The sequence below is a fragment of the Bidens hawaiensis genome, unplaced genomic scaffold (assembly GCF_021521415.1).
Source record: "Bidens hawaiensis isolate Kalapana, Puna unplaced genomic scaffold, B.hawaiensis_p1.1 tig00010251_1, whole genome shotgun sequence".
In the NCBI taxonomy this organism is placed as follows: domain Eukaryota; kingdom Viridiplantae; phylum Streptophyta; class Magnoliopsida; order Asterales; family Asteraceae; genus Bidens; species Bidens hawaiensis.
Genome location: NW_027491776.1, coordinates 805861 through 826329, shown reverse-complemented (window position 1 = coordinate 826329; position 20469 = coordinate 805861). Strand labels below are relative to the sequence as shown.

Sequence of the window (20469 nt, the reverse complement as noted above, 5' to 3'; positions counted from 1 at the left end):
GAACATGGGTTACATGAAATACCAAGTCTCTCTTTTATCACTCCACCGCTAGCTCATTGAATCATTAATTATTTTAAACAACTAACATTATTTGTTTTTAATTTATTTTCTTTTTAAAAAGAATAAAACTTTAATATTAAAACATAACTAAAGTGTTGATATTAAAACATAAATTAAAAAACACATTTATTAAGAAACCAACCTCTAACAAATACACTATATTTTCTAGCAATTTTACAAATTACAAGTTTATTAAATTACTAATACACTGAAGCATCGTTGAGCTAGCATGATCAAGGTATGTAAAATGTGGTTGTAGCTAAGGGTTGTGTGTTAGACGTTAAAGAAAAAATAAATAACTATACAGTAAAGAAGTTAATAATTTATATTTCAGATTGAAACTATATAAAATTAATTATTCATACAGTCACATGAGATTTCATACTCTTGTTCATGCCAACCAAAAGCGACATTGAAAGTGAAATGAATTTCGTGATATCTTCCACTTTTTAATATTTCTTAAATTAACTACAGTATAATGTCATGGAAAGTATTACCTTTGATTACGTTAGTCTCAAGATGTGACAACGAAGATTCTTGGAAGATACCCATGACATTCATTGTTTGTTACATTACGTATTACTTTTCTATATTTTACACGACTCAATAAACTTCATACAAAATAAAATAAAATTTTATAAAATATTTTTCGAACGTTAGTAAAAAAAAGAACCGAAAGTAACAACATAATCAGATCACATGTAAATTGCGATACGTAAGTAAATGACTAATGGGGCCTCAGATGAAGGTTTTTTCATGGTTATTAATATATCAAGAATAGTGAAAACTGCTTAATACAAATGTTATATTGTTTTACGGGTAATAGCTAAGTGTATAATTGTCTGATATTTTTAAATTGGAAAACACCATGTACAAACATTTACTATGCATCATATAGTTGTTAGGCTCTTGTCGATCACAAACACTGCCGTTACAACTAATGTGGTAGCCCCTTAACGTCGGATATACCGCGTCGCGACGTTAAGCGAGGTCACATTAAAGGGGGTGTGTTAATGTGGTAACGAGCTCTTTAACGGATGGAAGGTGGGTCATCCACTAATAATCAATCAAACTTTTCTTCTTCTTTTTTTTTATTTCTCTACCATTATAACTAGCTAGTTAAAATTAGTTAACCAGTAACATTTAAATTAACAAATGGACAGTTTTTTTTTGAACGACAACAAATGGACTGATTAAAACCCCTGTCTACATTGCAATGAAGTGACGTTTTAATTAATCATTTATGGTTAAACCACCACACATGCCCTGGATTTATTTTGTATATATAATAATAATAATAATAATAATAATAATAATAATAATAATAATAATATAGTTTATTTAGCTAATGATTTTAACGGAAGCCAATGAGCCGGTGTTAGAGTGATAAGGGACAGACTTGGTGTTTCATACGACCCATATTCGAGTCTGCCCTCATGATTAGTTTCAGAGTCACCAAGGTGATGATGAAAAACTAGACGAGTATGTGACTTTCACTAGTTGGATTATTGAACTGAACAGATTTTATCTCACCATATTATTGAGTATTCGCGGGAGTTGGCCTTAGATAAAGGTTTTTCCCGAATCAAAAAACGAGTATATTTTCACATGATGAATTCAATCAGTATCTCATTTGATGATTTGAAACATTCGTTACCACTTAAAAAAATGATATTAACGATAGCTTGACAAGTTTTAACCGCCGTAAAAATATGATTTTAAGTTTTTAATCCATTATATTTTCGTGTATCCAATAACATCTCGTTACGTGTCCTCCCTTCAATTTTCAATTTGTATCTTCTCTCACAATCCCCAAAATCGATTAATAAACAAACAAAAAAAAACCCTAATTCCAATTCTTCCAATTCCAAATGTACCCCACCATTTTGAATTGAATACCACACACACAATATATACAACATGAACATCATTACGTCAAACCCACCTCTTCATATACAATTACCATCATCATATAATATTAATAATAATAATAATAATAATCAATTGCACATAAAACCCTCTTCAGTTTCAGCTTCAATGGGCCAGCCGCAGTGCGTATTGGTCACCGGTGGTGCTGGTTACATCGGCAGTCATACTGTATTGCAGCTGCTGTTAGAAGGTTACAAGACGGTGGTTGTTGATAATTTTGATAATTCTTCACAAGTTGCTATTAATCGAGTTCGGAAACTTGCTGGTGATTATGGGTCTAATCTGTCTTTTCACCAGGTTAATAATTTTTAATCTTTAATTTTTTACTGTTTTATAGCAAAATTAATAAACTTTATTCAATTATTACCCTTTTTTGATCTTTAATTTTAGTGTTTTATACCAAATTAACAAACTTTATTCAATTATTACTTTTTTTTTATCTTTAATTTTAGTGTTGTATAGCAAAATTAACAAACTTTATTCAATTATTACCCTTTTTTGATCTTTAGTTTTAGTGTTTTATAGCAAATTAACAAACTTTATTCAATTATTACCTGTTTTTATCTGTAATTTTAGTGTTTTTTTAGCAAATTAACAAACTTTATTCAATTATTACCCTTTTTTGATCTTTAATTTTTGTGTTTTATAGCAAATTAACAAACTTTATTCAATTATTACCTTTTTTGATCTTTAATTTTAGTGTTTTATAGCAAATTAACAAACTTTATTCAATTATTACCTTTTTTGATCTTTAATTTTAGTGTTTTATAGCAAATTAACAAACTTTATTCAGTTATTACTTTTTTTTACTGTTTTGTATGTATTGTATCATATTATTTAGTTATTTACAATTGAATTTTTACTTTAAATCTACATTTTGTCTTCTGTAACTCAATTGATTTGATGTTTACTTTAGAGATACAGTCTTTTCAAGCAAAATTAAGAAAATTTATATAATTATTAAGTTATTTACAATTGAATCTTTAATTTAAAATTACATTTTGTCTTCTGTAACTTTAAATTTCCTTTTTTTCAATTTTTTGATTTTAAGTTAAGTCAAGCAAAATTAAGAAACTTTATTCATATGTTTTCTTTTTTTTTTTAAACTGTTTTATATGTTTTTTTTCATATATTTAGTTAATAACAATTGAATCTTTACTTTAAGTTTACATGTTGTGTTCAATAAAGTAATAAGATATGTTTCACTATTCCCAATTTTTTATTTCAAGTTTAGTCTTTCAAGCAAAATTAAGAAACTATATTCATATGTTAGTCTTTTATTTTTTGTTTAATTGTCTTGTATTATATTGTTTCATGGTTAGTTATTTACTGTTGAATCTTAACTTTAATTTACATTTTGTGTTTAATAAATTAGTTGATAGGATGCTAGAGATGGTTTCATTTTTATGCATATCTTTTTAAAGATTTAAGCTTGTTTTAGATTTTAAAAACTTGTGCTGCTTTATATGGTAATTAAGTGATTTAGCGTCTGAAACTTAGATATGTATCTACATTTGAGGCTAGAAAGTTGAGTGCTTGATACAATCTCTACAATTGTTAGGCTAGAAACCAAACATAATAAATTGGTTTAAAGTTTATTTAGAGCATCTGGATTTATTTATTTCTTTTTATTTTTTTATGTTATAAAGTTGTAATCTTGAACTACGTGTGTGGACTTTGATATGCTGTCACAACATGACCATGTCTGTTATTATCTTTTAGGCTGTAATAAGATCTGCAGAGAAGTGAATCTTATAAGCTTTGCTTAATTCAATTAAAATGACTTGAAAAAGGATAAATTTTTTATGGTTTAAATTCACTGCAGATGGATATCCGGAACAAGCTTGCATTAGAAGAGCTTTTTGCATTCACAAAGTATGTTAATTAATTATACTCTTTACAAACTATTCTTACATCTTGCACTTTAGTATTTAATGAATTAAATTAAATAATCTGATGTGTATGCAGGTTTGATGCTGTTATTCATTTTTCTGGATTAAAGGCAGTCGGTGAAAGTGTGAAGAAACCCTTGCTGTATTATGACAATAACGTCATTGGTACTTTAACTCTATTGGAAGTTATGGATGCCTATGGATGTAAAAAGGTACCAAATTATTATATGTTCTTCGTAAACCTGTTTTTAAAAAACTTAAGATGCTCATCTGTTGTAAATTGTGTTATTCAGCTTGTGTTTTCATCATCTGCAACGGTTTATGGCTGGCCAAAAGAGGTACCCTGCACCGAAGAGTTTCCTTTATCTGCAGCTAACCCGTATGGGCGTACCAAGGTACAAAACGGTCAACCTTGTATTTGTTTGGTCAACCCAAAGTGTTATTATGGACTAATGAATAATTAATCAATCGATATTTGCAGCTGATGATTGAGGAAATATGCCAGGATTTATATGCTTCAGATAATAGATGGAAAATAATATTATTGCGGTACTTTAACCCTGTTGGCGCACACCCTAGTGGTGACATCGGTGAGGACCCACGTGGGGTCCCCAATAATCTTATGCCATTTGTCCAGCAAGTCGCTGTTGGTAGGTTACCTACACTTAGAGTGTTTGGAACTGATTACTCAACTAAAGATGGAACAGGGGTATGCTTGGAATTCTTACTTAAATATTTTATAACTTCGTAGAATTTGGTCTTGATATTGTGTTTTACAATTTGATTTTCAGGTACGGGATTATATCCATGTTGTAGATCTAGCAGACGGACACACTGCTGCATTGAAGAAACTCTCGGACCCTAACACCGGTCAGTCTCTATTTTCTCTTGTTGAAATTTAAAGAGCATGGTTTTTGCATTATTTTCAATTTCATACCGTGTTTGACTTTTGACTTTGACTGACTGTTGTATCATTTGTAGGCTGTGAGGCGTACAACTTGGGAACGGGTAAAGGCACATCTGTTTTGGAGATGGTAGCGGCTTTTGAAAAGGCATCGGGAAAGGTATTATGAGTTTGAAAACATGTTTTTTTCTTATTAAAAAATATTAATATATCCGAAATCTTGTATCTGTTACTTTATGCACTAGCGGTTATATATAATATCTGAATCTTGATATTGTTTGCACAGAAAATTCCTCTTGTAATGTCTGACCGACGACCTGGTGATGCTGAGGTGGTATACGCATCAACAGAGAAGGCTGCACGCATGTTGAACTGGAAGTAAGTAGCAGAAAGCATAGCCCGAATTGATCTTATTATCTATAAAGAGGTTTAACCCTGCATAGTATTGACTTTTTGAGAGATTATGCTAATCTATTGGCGTGTTAATTGCAGGGCAAAATATGGCATAGACGAGATGTGCAGAGATCAGTGGAACTGGGCCAGTAAGAACCCGTACGGTTATTTAACGAAAGAGGAAGACAAACAAAAGTATAAATGAAAACCAGACGAATTCTCATTCAAATTTTATGGCAGTATTTATGTGGTTACTATGCGTCATTAGTTCATGAATCTTCCAAAATAGCGTAATCAGGTTTAGTGTTATGAGTGATGTGTTCATAGGTCTTTCGTTATTTCTGTAATTAGTAGCTGGTTTTTATATAGATGTTAAGGTAGTGGGGCTAACGCTGAAAGAACAAATAGATTTGTATATCGAACATTGGTATGGTATTTGTGCAGCAATCTGTTCTTTTATTCATTATATTAAAATTATTATTTCAGTAAAGATTTATGCTTTCTGCGTCTATGCTTTTGCTACTGTTTTGGGTTGGTTTCTTTTATAGTTTTATGTTTCCATGTTTTGTTTTTATGATTATGAGTTATGACTGTGGTTATGTACCTAATTGGACCATTTTAGACCATACCTCAAAAGCTGGTGAGGAAAGCCCATTAGGCCCGGCCCAGTCTAGATCAGTTGGGCTCATTAAGCCCATTTCATTCTAAACCGATCAACTGGCAAGAACTCAAGACCGGTTAGAATTTGTATTTGATCCAAACCCAATATTTGTATTATGTATTCTTTTGTGTTTCTATTTTGTCCTTTGTTTATCATGCTAATTTACAGTCTTTGAAGTAAAAAAGACTACTACTGAGTTCTTTTGGCATGAGTATAATAAGTGAAATTATTATTGAGTTGGCAGGTTGCATTGTTCAACCCGAACACAACCATATTTTAGATCATGTCAAAAACATCAACACTAACTCGCACACAACTCGTTTGATATTTACATAAACATGTCAAACGAGTTGATTGTTAGCGGGCGACAACCAAGTTGTAAGCGTGTTAATCGAGTTGGTATATTGTAAAAATGGGTTAAACGGGTTCGTGATCAACCCATTTAACTAAACGGATTAATCTTTCAGGTTGTTTTATGTCTTTAACGTAGAATGTGTTGGAATCTACGAGACAGAATCGTAGGTTTTGCCGGCTCTATTTGTTTTTAGCCGTGTTCGTACTGTTATCTAATTAATAATATAGTGCAAATCATTGATGTTTACGAAGAACTAATAAGCTTGTTGACACTCAACACATCAACATCAAACCAACTAGAAAGTTACATTAACAAAAATACAAATGTAATTCTATTGAAAAAATCTATACACGCGCTTTCGCTATAAATAAAAAGCATAAAACAATATACAAGACAAATGCATGCAGACTTCAACTTCAAAAAATGATAGAATATGTTCTTTTAAATGTGGTTCTGGTTTTATATAATATGAAAATACTATGTTTCTAAATCAATATAATTAAGCATTTTTAAGACATGACAAAATTTTACTCGGTCTGGAATCTGGATTCAAAATTGTGTCGCGACTCGTAGATGAGTTTTTGTGACTGTTCTCTTAAGCAGTTAATTATATACAAATTGATTTAAGACTATCATTTATGATTAGTTTTACTTGGGTGAAAAAATTTGTATCTATAAAATATACAACTTACTAATTTGGGGTTAATTGAGTTACTATAAGATTTGCTAACTTAAAATGAGTGAAATGGATACACACTACCCATTACCATCATGGGTCAACATCGTTACTAGCCTGCCGTCATGTGTCACTAGACGTTATAAAAGCAAATATAATGAGCGAACCTAATTTACACGACTCACTGCAAGGCGAACCCATTTTTCGAAACGTGTTTTGACCTAGATCATAATGGTCTTTTTTAAAACGGCCGACTTAGGTCCGAACTCAGTTTGAATCGAATGAGTTTGGGTTTTGACCCGTTGCCTGACCCGACACGTCACACATGTTTGACTATGTTTAGTATTTGGCTATTGATAAATGAGCAATTAAACTTGTAAAATATGTTTCATCTTAATTAATATTTTTCATACCCCACATTAAAAGTTCAAAAAATAAAAAAACTTTGATGACTTGAATGTTATAAAATATACATTTACATAAAAAAATGCATATGAAAAAGTATTGTAAACAAGACTAAAATCAAAATATTACAAAGAGACATTTCCAGTTGATTTGTGTGTAGCATAATCACTCTAAAAAGTGTAAATACATGGAATAATATATTAATATTAATAAATAAAAGTGCATTTATTCCATGAAAAAAAATGGACATTGATATACATACAACCTCAAGGAAGGTTTTTTACTCAATATATACATTACCTTAATAGGGGTTGGTTAGTAACGTATAGATTAGCACCTCCCTGAAATATAAACAACTCTCACAAAATAACAAAATTTAAATTTGACACTAATTTGATATTTAAGGAAAAAGTAAAAAGAATCTTCAAATTTACAAAAACAAAGCATATTGGTGTCCATATGTAGAGGTCTCTTTGTACTTAACATCCACCTATATAAATTGTTCAATCCAGTCTTATTGCATATACATATGTAATAACTAATAAGAACACTGCACTGCAATGGAGAATTTGATCAGTTTAGTGAACAAAATACAGAGAGCATGCACAGCATTGGGTGATCACGGTGAAGCGGCTTCATTGCCTACTCTTTGGGACTCTTTGCCATCCATTGCTGTTGTTGGCGGTCAGGTTAGTTAATAGTTATTCATCAAACGCTAAATTTCCCATCTTTATTTTCGCTATTAGATCATAAAAAAATCTTGCTTTCGGTTATATATTCACAGAGTTCAGGCAAATCTTCCGTTTTAGAAAGCGTTGTCGGCAAAGACTTCTTGCCAAGAGGATCAGGTTTATCTTTTTTATTATTTGATCAAAATCTTGAAGATCAAATATATAATATTTAATATAATTTTTCTATGTATGCAGGCATCGTTACTAGACGTCCACTTGTGCTGCAGCTTCATAAGATAGATAAAGGTCATGAATATGCAGAATTCATGCACCTTCCGTCAAAAAAGTTTTATGATTTCGGTATAATCTTACTTCATAAATAATGGGCTGGGTAGATTGACTCGCAAACACCTTTTGTTCATATTTTAACATTTTCTATAGATAGTTTATGTGTTAATTATAGTTACAATTATATACAATGATTTAGGAGGTTGTAACTTGTATACATATAATGTTTTTTTAAAAGTAGTGATAAAATTGTGGTGATTTTGAAATGTGTAGCTGCTGTGAGAAAAGAGATTTCAGACGAGACTGATCGTGTAACAGGTCAAACGAAACAAATTTCTAAGTGTCCCGATCCATCTTAGTATCTATTCTCCAAATGGTAAATTTTGAAAAAATATTCGACATAGTTGCAATCGTTGCCTAACATAAGTCTATACACAATTTAGAAAGAATCTTAATGAAATTTGTTTATCTTGACAGTGGTCAACTTGACTTTGGTTGACCTTCCGGGCCTTACAAAAGTTGCAGTTGGTAAGTACATAAAAAATAAAAAAAAATAAAAAATCAAGCGAAATGAAATTTTCCGGTTCTATATTAAATTTTTGAACAAATGTAGATGGTCAATCTGAAGGAATTGTGCAAGATATCGAGAATATGGTCCGCGCCTACATTCAAAAGGTGGATTATAAATTCAGTTACTAAACAATATTGTGACAATGTATTTTCATTCGGTTAACGGGATTTTCTTGATGCAGCCAAACTGCATTATCTTGGCAATTTCACCTGCTAATCAAGATCTTGCCACATCAGATGCGATCAAAATGTCGCGTGAAGTGGACCCTACAGGTACCAAATATGCAAATTATTAAACATAGTCAAGTTATTGTAAAAGTCAAAGTTATGAGCTTTAAAGTTGGCATGCCTCTTTAGGAGAAAGAACTATTGGAGTGTTGACCAAAATTGACTTGATGGATAAGGGTACTGATGCAGTTGATGTAAGTTATACTCGAATGATACGTTGATCGGCTTAAACTTTTTGAATATATTTTAACATTTTCTTGATATTTCAGATATTAGAAGGAAAGTCTTACCGGCTACAGTTCCCATGGGTCGGGATTGTTAACCGTTCGCAACAAGATATTAATAAACGGGTCGATATGACATCCGCTAAACGTAAAGAAAGGGAATATTTTTCTACCAGCAAAGAATACAAGCATTTAGCTTCAAGAATGGGTTCTGAATATCTTGCTAAAATGCTCTCAAAGGTTAAAGAATCTTTATATATTAAAATCCGTACGTGTTCTTGAAATGAATCTTTATATATTTGCTCTTTCAGCATTTGGAAGGTATGATTAAATCGCGCATTCCAGGTATTCAGTCGTTAATAAACAAAACTTTAGCTGAACTTGAAGCTGAGTTGAGCCGTCTTGGAAAGCCTATATCAACTGATGCTGGTGTAAGTTTTATGTCATGTATATTTTATAAAAATATTATGAATCTATTTTAGTTGGTATTGATGATTATGTATGATTATGCAGGGTAAGTTACTTTTGTTAATGGATATATGCCGGGCTTTTGATCAAATATACAAAGAACATCTAGACGGGACGTAAGTATATGATCCTTAACCATTGCCAATTTTGACCCGTTAACTTACGAATGGGTTTGATTTGGGTTAAGTATTTTTCATAACGGGTCAAACGGTTAAAGGTTGATGAATTGGGAACGGGTTAAAAGCCACCAAAATTACAGTTGTCATATGTTGTTGTTGGCCAACAATTACAGTTGTCACACTTTTCGTCCTTTTTTCGTTAACCGGTGTTATTTAAAAAAAAAATATTTTTGACCATTTTGCCCTTACAACTAAAGGACAAAATGTGTAATTTTCACATACGTAAAGGACGAAAACAATAATTTACCTAAAAATAATTTAAAAAAATTATAAAGTGGTTTGGGTCAACTCGGCCCGTTTTGCTACACAAAAAAAACTCATTTTGACTCGTGACCCGCCCATTTTTCCACTTTTAAATCTAACGATTCTCATTTTGTAGGCGATCCGGAGGAGATAAAGTGTACCATGTTTTTGAAAGCGAGCTTCCTTCGGCTCTAAGGAATTTAAAGTTTGACAAGCAGTTATCTTTGGAGAATATCAAAAAACTAATCACCCAAGCTGATGGATATCAACCACATCTTATAGCACCCGAACAAGGATACCGTCACATTATTGAATCCTCATTGGTTACCATCAAAGGGCCCGCTGAGGCCTCCGTTAATGCGGTAACAAAAAAAAAACAAACCTTTTATGTACATGCAGCATAATGAACAGGTTGAATAACGGGTCAAAAGTCAAAACTAGTCTGGACTGAAACAGGTCATTTTTTTACTGGTCAAAACGGGCCGGGCTGTTTGACCATGTTCTGTTTGACCGCATTTTTTTTGTTTGACCCATTTGACCATGTTCTGTTTTTGGTTTGACCATGTTTTATTTCTGGTTTGGCCCGTTTGACCATGTTCTGTTTTTGGTTTGACCTATTTTGACCATGTTCTATTTTTTTGGTTTGACCCGTTTGACCATGCTCTGATTTTGGTTTGACCTGTTTGACCATGTTCTGTTTTTGGTTGGACCTGTTTGACCATGTTATTTTTTGGTTTGACCCATTTGACCAACTTTTGTTTTTGGTTTGACCTGTTTGACCATGTTCTGTTTTTGGTTTGACCCGTTTGACCATGTTCTGTTTTTTTTATTTGACCCGATAAACACATTTTTTATTTTGCCAATATTAGTTTTGGAAAAGAAGTTAACTTTTTAAGATTTTAGGTTGATATCATCTTAAAGGAGCTGGTTCGAAAAGCCATGAGCGAGACAATGGTGTGTTTTTTACTTTCTTGTAACAATTTATTGTTTTTTCTCTAAAAAAAGTTTATTTCTTTATAAAAAGATTGTTTGTTCAGGAGCTAAAGCAGTACCCGAGTCTAAGAAAAGAAGTGGAACGGGCTGCAAACGAGTCACTCGAAAGAATGAAAACCGAAAGTAGAAAGGCCACACTTATGCTTGTTGATATGGAATGTTGCTATTTGACTGCTGACTTTTTCCGGAACCTTCCTCAAGAAGTCGAGAAAGGAGGGAACCTGACACAATCCATTTTTGATAGATATAACGAGGCGTACCTTCAACGAATAGGTGAGCTAGTGGATTCATTAATATAATCATTTTGTGGGTCCTAATACTAGGAATATGAAAACATGTACCACAGTGTTGCAGTATGTGCATATGGTTCTTTCACGTTTGGTTAGATTTAGTCCAATAATTTTAAATTTGCGATTTTCGTCCATATTGTTTCATTTCACTTGCAATTAAACTCGAATTTACTAACTCCGTTAAGTCTGGTCGTTAAACATGTCAGCGTGCCACTCACGTGAGGGGCGATTTTGTCCTTTTTCTTGCCAAAAAACCCAACCTTAATTCACAAGTCTCGTCATGTGAGAGGCCGGGGTGTATTTTGGGGTAAAAGGACAAAACTGTCTTGCTGATGGATTTAACAACAAGACTTACCGGGGGTTAGTGAAGTCAGATTTAACTACAAGTGAAATAAAAGATGGACGAAAATCACAAATGTAAAATTATTGGACTAAAATTGCATAGGAGACAACGAGTAACACCGCCCAATAAGATTAGCACAATACAATATGTGTGTTGACTATACATTTTTTAATAATTTAATCTGAACGTGGGCTTATCTAAAAATGAGCCCAGAAGGTTATGAGGCCCATACATCAACAACTACTCACAGCGGACAATATTTCCCGCCATTTTCATCAGTCAGTCACACTGGTTTGCTGATTATTTAGCCCTAGATCGGATTCATAGCTAAAAATCCATTCGCCGGAGCAAAAGATGGTTGAAAGAACAGTAGAGGAAGCATTATTACTCCTCCGTAAACGACTCTGTGATCCCGATTTCATCTTCTCCGATTCACCAGACAGCAATTACAGGTAAAATTATTATTATTGTTATTATTATTAAACTATGCTAATAATTTATTTATCTATTTTATAATAAGTTTGCCCTAATTAATTTATTTATGAACGAATTACAGTAAGTTGAAATTTATAGTATCGAGTTCAGTAACTGAGGCCTGTAACAATTCATTACTGCTTCTAGCTCCTCGAGGATGCGGTAAAATTGCGGTACAGTATTTACGTTTTGGAATAATTTTTCTTTTAATTTTGATAGTATGTAATGTGATTTTTTTTAATGTTGATTGTTGATTTTAGGTTTTGGATCTTGTTCTAGAAGATTTACTGAAAGAATATCCTGACATGATATCAGTGGTATGTAATTATGATGAATTTGTTTTAAAAATAGATTTTGTTAATATGAAGAATGTATATATAAATATACTATAAACATGTTTTTCTAGGTCTAAATAATTTTTATGTGGGGGTGGGGTGTGCACGGTTAGGTTAGGTTAGGTTTGGGTTGGCTGTTAGCCTTAACGAGGCCAAAACCGAAGTCGTTGGTTAATCTATTTTATTAACTAATTGGTCTTCGGTTAGTTTGTTGGTTTTCGGTTTTGTTTGATTAATTTCGATTAGTAACGAAAACCAAACTTGGGCTAAATTATTTGCTTACGAATACATGAAATGGAGGTATAAAAGCTAGAAGCATATGAAAGTAGGAATGGTTTGGTTAATTTCGGTTAATCAAGGGGCTTCAAGGGTACAAAAAAAACAGATAATCGATTATCAGTTAGTTCGGTTTTCGGTTAATTTCGCTTTCGTTTCGTTGGCTTTTGGTTCAGTTTTGGTTAGCGGTTTGGTTATTGCTCACCCTTAATTTTAAGCTCAATGATTAATGTCTAATAAGCTTCTTTTGTGACTATTTTAGATTAAACTGAATGGGCTTTTGCACTGTGATGATAAATGTGCTCTAAAGGTGAGATTCTCAGTTCTACTTTTTTTTTTTTTTTATCTTTGTAAGTTATGCATTGGTTTCTGTTTTAGTTTAATTTCTTCGACTGAATTGTTTCACGTTCATTACAGGAAATTGCTAGACAATTGTGTATAGAGCATGAACTGATGTTCTCCAAAGTGGTACTATCTCAAGTTCACCCTTGTTTAAATGATGCATATGATTACCAAGTTAACTTGCAGTTCATCATCACCTTTTAAATTTATTGCAGGCGTCATCTGATGATAATTCTCAGTTCATGATAGCCATGTTACAGTCAGCATCTATCCGTATTTAACTTTTATTTTCTGTGTTGGAAGGAGTAGTTGTGTTGATTTCTTGATTATGATCTTTATTACCAGAGAATGTGGATTAGCACACAAGACGGTAGTTTTTGTGCTGGATGAGTTTGACCTTTTTGCTCAGGTAACGTCAGCAAACGAGTTGTAATAATGGGTTGTTTTCTTTCATCCTCAAGGTTTGGAATTTACTTTTTTGCCATTGCAGGGTAAACAAAGATTACTTTATAGCTTGTTGGATGCAATGCAATCTGTATCATCACAAGCTGTTGTCATCTGTGTTAGTTGTCGATTGGTATGTTATAAATTTTACTCTATTAGGTTTCATTTATAGTCTATAATAATTTAATCTAGTGGCTTCTATAATCAATAATAATTTTTAAAAATTATGAGACTTGATTTTGTCACGTAGGATGCTGATCAGCTGTTGGAGAAACGAGTGAGATCTCGGTTCTCACATAGGAAGCTGTTGTTTCTTCCTCCCCAAAAGGATGATTTACAAAGGTGATTGCATTTTTTATTTTTAGGTTAAATTTTGGTGTAATTTAGAAGTTGTTGCTTTAATACTTGTGTGTTTCTGTGCAGACTGTTGAAACACATTTTACTATTGCCAACAGATTCAAGCCTGCCTCATGACTTTGTAACAGATTTTAATTTAAGAATTTCAGTATCCTTTTTCTTTCTTTTGCTAGTGACATGGTTTTCAGTTTAAAAAGTCAACAAGTTTGCATTTAATTATTTTTATTATTTATTTTTGCAAGAGTATGATGTTCCTTGACATGTTGTAGAACATAATAGCAGACAAAAGATTCATTGAAATCACTGATAAATTAACAGATTCTGACTGCACTGTTAATAATTTTGTGAGGTTTCTGTAAGTTATTTCTTCTTAATGCAAGCTTCCTTACTGTTATCTTTTTTCGGTGATTTCTTTCATATCTTACTTGTCAAAACTTCATTTCTTTAGGTTTTCTGCTGTAAGTTGCATTGATTCTAAATCTGGTTACATGACACCTGAGAACTTCAAATCTGCACTTTCAACCATCCAAAGGCAGCCTAAGTTGGATTGTCTAAAAGGTATGATTTAATTTGTTTTGATTTAAAATCAAGTCAAAGTTGTTTGATATCGGTATCATTTAAAACATGTTCATCCTTTTTGTTCCAGATTGCTCAATTTTGGAGCTTTATTTAATGGTTTGCATGAAGAGGTTGGAAGTCAAAGAGCAGGAACCATATAATTTTAATTCTGTAATGAAAGGTCTGTGCAAATGTGACCACACTTTAATCCTCTAGTTATGCTACATTTCTTCAATGCTATTTTAGTAACTCATTCTACATGACAGAGTACAAAACCATACATGATTCATTCAAGACTTCTGATTACTATTCACATAATGTATGCTTACGAGTAAGTTTTACTTTTTTGTATAGTTGTATATCAGTATCAGAGTTTTCTGATGTAAAATTTTAAGTTAACAATTCAGAAAAGTCAGTTATGGAAATTTTTTAATGGTTTTAATAATTTAAAATGTGCAGGCATTTGAGCACCTTCTTGATCGCCAATTAGTTGAGTTTGCAGATAGAGGACACAATCAGTGTATTGAATACCGTTCAGTGAAGCTGCTAATTTCACATTCTGAACTGCATCAAGGGTTGAAATCAAATCGTTCATGTCCAGTAAGTTATTTAAAGACTCGTACGATATGATTATGGATTCATTTTACCATTAATGATTGCAAATTGTTATAATGTAAAATAAAATAAAGTTGTTCACTGATTGAAGTTTTTTTATACAGGCTATCCTTCAGAAACTAATGGAATCATAAAGGTTAGTACTAGAAACAAGATGCGTGCAACATTATTATGATATGATACGATGCGTCTAATTTATGTCTTAGTTGATCTTTATGTTTTGGTTGTTGTATAAGTTTGAACGCATCGTTCTTAACCAAGTCAATATAATGGAGTGGTTGACTTTTTTATTAGTAGGCATGATAAATTTAATTCGTTTCTCTTTGATATACCAAAATCGAAACCGGTAGAAGTCTCTATTCCAGTCGTGGATGTATATAACAAACCAAAAATTAAATAAAAGGAAGAAGTAAGGAAATGGAAGAAGGAAATTCTATCCCACATTGGTGGAGGAAAGAATTGGAGAATTAGTATAAATAGGTTTGTAAACTCTTGTCTCACGTCGCTAGATTAACAAACTAGTGAGTTCTTTATAAGAAAGGAAATTTCTATGATAATGTTCTTATAAGGCATATCACACCCAGTGGTCCTAGCAAAGGGTGCGAAGCACCCGAACGCGCACGGGCTCGGGCACGGGCGAAGTGCGATGGGCGCAATGTGGCGCTTTGATGGCGCACTTTGCACTTCGTGACGGGTTCAGATTAGCCATCGCGTACCGCGACGTGGAGGTTACGCAGTGGACACATAGCCTGCCACGTAGCAGGCCTAGGGCTGACTCAGCGAAGCTACAAGATGCTTCGCGGTACGATCCAAAACCTGCTATAAATAGAAAGGCAACGGGACGTCCATTTCTTGCTCAAAAACTTCTGAATTCTCTCTATTTTCACACACATACATAATAAATATTAAGTAATAGTATAATACCGAGACGTAACGATACCCTATCCGATCGAAAGAAATATACACGAATCCGAAAGCTAAGGTATGACATTGTGCCATCGTGTAAAATTTATACTCGTGATTATCGTTATGATTATTGGTTTTATACTAATCTAGTTATACTACATTGTATTTATCCTAGGTGCTTAATACCAGGAGGTGTTCTTTAATTGTAACTTGCAAGGTGAGACATTCGAGTTTTTGTACAACTAACATTTGTGTGAGACAATTATTTTTCTGACACTGTCATGGTGATTTCAAAACCTACAAAACCCATGATAGATTGTCTAAATGGTTTTAAATATATTTTTAAAAGTATTTTAAATACATTACAATGATTAAGCCTCTGTAGACTTACGGGATGGTTACTACTGGTATTGTGGAGTTTTGTATACAAGGCTTGCCTACTGGGCTATTACATGTTACTTATTGGACAAGTGTTAGTCAATAAGTAATATGACCACAGTCATAGATACGGTCGAGTGACAAGTACCTTTCGGTAATTTGTAAGCAGACAGATGTAAAAACATCTTAATGCTGTAATTGTAAAAATGTGTCATTTACAAATGAATGTACTCACCAGTATTTCTTGCTAATCAAATATTTTAAACATGTTTCAGGTGACTTGTTAAAGACAAAGGAATGATGCCTGCGGGCTTCCAGCTTAAATAAGTGGCTTGTCATCAGAATAAATAAACGTGTTTTGTAAATTAGGGTTTAACCCTATAAAACTTATGTTTGTATCAAAAGGGATTAAATTCCCGGTTTTATCATAATAATAATCATGGTGTTTTTATAACTCTGATCATTTTTCCTAACTACGTTTCTGATGAATTTTCCGCTGCAAAATAATTTAATAAACACCAATACCACCAATCAATGTTCACGGCTCCCCTCCCGGGATATAGGGGTCGGAGGGGGGGGGGGGGGGGGCTGTGACAATGTAACTCGATCACATATATGAAGTGAACCATGTGACATAAGGCCATTCGGGTGCTTTATATTATTCTTGCAATTTAATTTGATTGTGTAATTGTTAGTAGGTGGTTATTTTACTCAGATATTCTAGCATGCTGATCATCAAGAACCATGTGGTGATTGATCATGCTAAACGAAACTTATAGGTACTTTTATCAACATGTTTGAAGGAAGCTAGAGATGACCAAAAATGTTGCTATAAACAGGGTGTGTTTGCCATGACTATTGAACCCTGAACATGACACATTTAAATAAATGTCTTCTTATTTTAAACAATACATACATGCTTAGTAAGTGAGTTCCACGACATGACACTTGTAACATGATGGAAGGTAACCAGTTCAATTACTCGAATGCACAACATGTTTAACACGATTAAGTACAAAATATTCATACAGGACATGTTTAACTTGTTCGTTGGCATGACTAGCCAAACATGGTTGAAAAATGGTAAACATGATAAACACAACACAATGAATATTAACAAAAATCACATTTATATATAATTATCTGTAAAACTACACAAGTCTAGTATTTTGATAAATGAGTCATAAACATGTCTTGACGATCTTATATAACACGATAAGTTCAATATGCTGTGCGTATGGTTTTTGACTCTACGTGATGTCTACTTATATAAATACACCCTTCGGAATAAAAAAGATATTTATATACCGATCTATTCCACTTTTATCCTTACTAAAATACTCGTCTTGATATGTTAGCACCTTTTTAACAACAAAATTTTATTTTTTTACGACTTTGAACCCACAACCTTTAGGTGCTTAAAAGATTTTCCTTCTGCCACTGAAGCACCAACCCAATAACCAATATTAACACATGTCCTTTTGATTATTTTACGTTTTTTTTAAACTAGTTTAATAAGCTTAATATATAATTAAAAAAACAAATACTGATTTCTTATTTTTTTTGAACGACTAATGAATCATTCAAACGGGCCACTGGCAGAATTCACCATACTGGGATACACACGTATTTCAATCCGGGAAAAACCCTCACCTAAGGCCAACGCTCGTGAACACTTGCTGGAAGACACGACATTGCGGTGAGATAAAACTTGTATCGTTCAAGGATCTAACTAGTGAAAACCACCTACTCACTTCTATCATCACTACTGGGTACATGAATCGAACTTGAATCACATAAATCGAACCTGAATCGAACCTGAGTCACATAAATCAAACCTGAATCGAACCTGAATCCTAAGATTGTAAGATAAAATCAAACCTCGACAAATCAAAGAGGAGATGAAGAGAAAGGGAGTGACGGCGGCGGTTCAAGAGGCCCGACGGCAACGGTTATGGAGGAGAGTTCGATGGTCGGAGGGGGAGGGGTTGGACTATGTTCCATGTCTTCCAGGTGAAGAGGACGCGCATAACTTTTTAATGAAATGCCTTCTCGTCTGCCAGTAAGAGATTTTGAGAAAAAAAAACAAACAGCCCCAAGTCTCTTGTTTACCGCTCAAACTTAAAAAAAGCTCATTGGCAAACAAACAAATACTGATTTGAGCTGCAGAATTTAAATATGTATATTGAAAAACTATAAAACTAGGAAGCAAATGTGGTGTGATGTGAAGTCTCAACTATTCTCACTCATTCCATTTTGCTCAGATCTATTCTCCTCAATCGTCATTCTTACATTAGGTACATTTCTTCATAACTCATCATTTCTATAATAAGTTATTATTGATCAGAAACCCGTTAGGGTTTTATTTGGTTACTACCATTGTATGCTTGTACGATCTTATAACATCTTTTATTTAGTGACTAATGAATCCTAAATTAATACTTGCTTGATTAATTCATTGATTGTTGTTAATTGTTATACATTACAATCCACAATTTAGCCCTTTATCATAACATTAATTTCAGGGTTTTAATTTGCTTGAATGTGTTTATTCATTTGATTTGTACAAACTATAGATGTAATGGCTTCAGAAAGGGATGTGTTCGAGATTTCGGGCCCGTTACACTTGACTTCTATTGACTGGTAACACTTTATCCTCATAGGCATTTCATCAAACACCTTGTATACGTAATAGTTAAATTGATTACCAATAGTAATAATAATAGTAATAATAATAATAATAATAATAATAATAATAATAATAATAATAATTCAGGACGGATGTGGATCACCGGAGGTCGGTGGCAGCATGCATGGTCCAAGGTGTATACATCATGCAGCGTGACCGCCAGGAAAACCGCCAAGGAGCCAACGCACTTGCTCCTCCATGGTGGCAGTTCTTCAACTTTGACGTACAAAGTCTACTCATAGACGATGCTGACTCGTCAATCTTCGGTGCCATCTTCCGGTTCAACCCTAAACCCGACCCGTCATGCTCCATGCTCTCGACACCCGCAACCCCGTCTCATATCATTGCTTTCAGAGGCACGGTAACTAAAGGCGATGCATTTTCACGCGACTTACAACTAGACCTCCACTTTGTCAGAAACGTATTGCATCAATCATCGAGATCAGAAACCGCCATTCAAGCCGTTAGAAGCGTGGTTGCTTCTGGTAGTCAAAACATCTGGTTGACCGGTCATTCACTTGGCGCAGCCATCGCCTTGCTTACAGGAAAAACCATGGCGAAAAACGCGGTTTATCTCGAATCCCATATTTTTAATCCACCTTACGTTTCGCCTCCGATTGAGAACATTAAAAACAAGAAAGTGAAACACGGGATCAGAATCGCTAGCAGCTTTGTGACAGCTGGACTCGCAGTTGCTGTTAAGGCGAAAAAGACTCATCAGCAAAGAAACATTGCACTAGAGAACTCGTTTAGTAAACTGGCATCGTGGGTCCCGTGTTTGTACGTGAATCCACGTGATCATATATGTTCGGAGTATATTGGGTATTTTCAGCATCGGAGGAAGATGGAGGGTATAGGGGCGGGAGGGGTGGAACGGTTGGCGGCGCAGCATTCCATTGCGGGTTTGTTTATGGATGCGATTGGGAAGGAATCACATGAACCGCTTCACCTTCTTCCGTCTGCAAATGTGACTGTGAATTTGAGCCCTGCGCGTGATTTGAAGGAGGCTCATGGTGTTCACCAGTGGTGGAGGTGTGATCAGCAGCTGGAATCGAGAACCTACAGATCATGATCAGGTAAATGCTTTGATTGTTTTCGGTCAAACCTTTCGGTTGTGCTATTGTATATTTGGATTGTTATATATGGTTCTTTTGGATATTTTCTTGATTATTATGATTTAAGATTGTCAATGTGTTGTTTGTAGACTCGATAGCTCCTGGTTGTGTTTGTGGGTTGGCTGTCTAACCCGAACACAACATGCATGACGCATCCGAAAATCGTGAACACGGACATTTGTGGGTTTACACGTACATGACCCGTTTT

At 33.7% G+C, this 20469-nt stretch overlaps 3 protein-coding genes and 1 pseudogene across 5 annotated transcripts; all 4 read left to right on the top strand.

Moving 5' to 3' along the window:
• The first annotated feature begins 1867 nt into the window (after positions 1–1867).
• On the top strand, positions 1868–5939 carry LOC143534621 (UDP-glucose 4-epimerase GEPI48-like). The gene is made up of 9 exons (XM_077029069.1): positions 1868–2286; positions 3815–3864; positions 3958–4093; positions 4175–4276; positions 4363–4590; positions 4673–4751; positions 4863–4945; positions 5072–5163; positions 5278–5939. The coding sequence occupies exons 1-9, from the start codon at positions 1981–1983 to the stop codon at positions 5381–5383; spliced, it is 1182 nt and encodes a 393-aa protein (XP_076885184.1). The 5' UTR covers positions 1868–1980; the 3' UTR covers positions 5384–5939.
• Positions 5940–7759: 1820 nt separating this feature from the next.
• On the top strand, positions 7760–11438 carry LOC143534635 (dynamin-related protein 5A-like; annotated as a pseudogene). Its single transcript, XR_013135582.1, has 13 exons — positions 7760–7964; positions 8060–8123; positions 8202–8306; positions 8508–8610; positions 8712–8762; positions 8848–8909; positions 8987–9077; positions 9162–9226; positions 9302–9496; positions 9568–9840; positions 10283–10508; positions 11050–11100; positions 11184–11438. The product of XR_013135582.1 is annotated as a dynamin-related protein 5A-like (transcript).
• A 619-nt stretch (positions 11439–12057) lies between these two features.
• On the top strand, positions 12058–15461 carry LOC143534602 (origin of replication complex subunit 4-like). Its single transcript, XM_077029054.1, has 16 exons — positions 12058–12224; positions 12329–12419; positions 12507–12563; positions 13120–13167; positions 13275–13325; positions 13415–13458; positions 13545–13608; positions 13690–13776; positions 13894–13985; positions 14067–14148; positions 14270–14355; positions 14449–14558; positions 14647–14739; positions 14825–14889; positions 15018–15158; positions 15278–15461. Exons 1-16 carry the CDS (start codon positions 12127–12129, stop codon positions 15305–15307), a joined length of 1239 nt encoding a protein of 412 aa, XP_076885169.1. The 5' UTR covers positions 12058–12126; the 3' UTR covers positions 15308–15461.
• Positions 15462–18719: 3258 nt separating this feature from the next.
• On the top strand, positions 18720–20348 carry LOC143534600 (GDSL esterase/lipase At4g10955-like). Of its 2 annotated transcripts, none has more exons than XM_077029052.1 (3): positions 18720–18754; positions 19034–19100; positions 19234–20348. In XM_077029052.1, exons 2-3 carry the CDS (start codon positions 19039–19041, stop codon positions 20216–20218), a joined length of 1047 nt encoding a protein of 348 aa, XP_076885167.1. In that variant the 5' UTR covers positions 18720–18754; positions 19034–19038; the 3' UTR covers positions 20219–20348. The 2 variants fall into 2 exon arrangements, with proteins under 2 accessions (XP_076885167.1, XP_076885168.1); XM_077029053.1 differs by lacking the exon at positions 18720–18754 and having other exon boundaries at positions 18965–19100; positions 19234–19425; positions 19501–20348.
• Positions 20349–20469: the final 121 nt, after the last annotated feature.

Coding starts and splice junctions, on each gene's coding strand:
- LOC143534621 (XM_077029069.1), top strand. CDS start 1,981: ATGAACATCATTACGTCAAACCCACCTCTTCATATACAATTACCATCA. Junction 4,277..4,362: donor ACCCGTATGGGCGTACCAAG/GTACAAAACGGT, acceptor CGATATTTGCAG/CTGATGATTGAGGAAATATG. Junction 4,591..4,672: donor CAACTAAAGATGGAACAGGG/GTATGCTTGGAA, acceptor TTTGATTTTCAG/GTACGGGATTATATCCATGT.
- LOC143534602 (XM_077029054.1), top strand. CDS start 12,127: ATGGTTGAAAGAACAGTAGAGGAAGCATTATTACTCCTCCGTAAACGA. Junction 12,420..12,506: donor GAGGATGCGGTAAAATTGCG/GTACAGTATTTA, acceptor TGTTGATTTTAG/GTTTTGGATCTTGTTCTAGA. Junction 12,564..13,119: donor ATCCTGACATGATATCAGTG/GTATGTAATTAT, acceptor TGACTATTTTAG/ATTAAACTGAATGGGCTTTT.
- LOC143534600 (XM_077029052.1), top strand. CDS start 19,039: ATGGCTTCAGAAAGGGATGTGTTCGAGATTTCGGGCCCGTTACACTTG. Junction 19,101..19,233: donor CACTTGACTTCTATTGACTG/GTAACACTTTAT, acceptor ATAATAATTCAG/GACGGATGTGGATCACCGGA.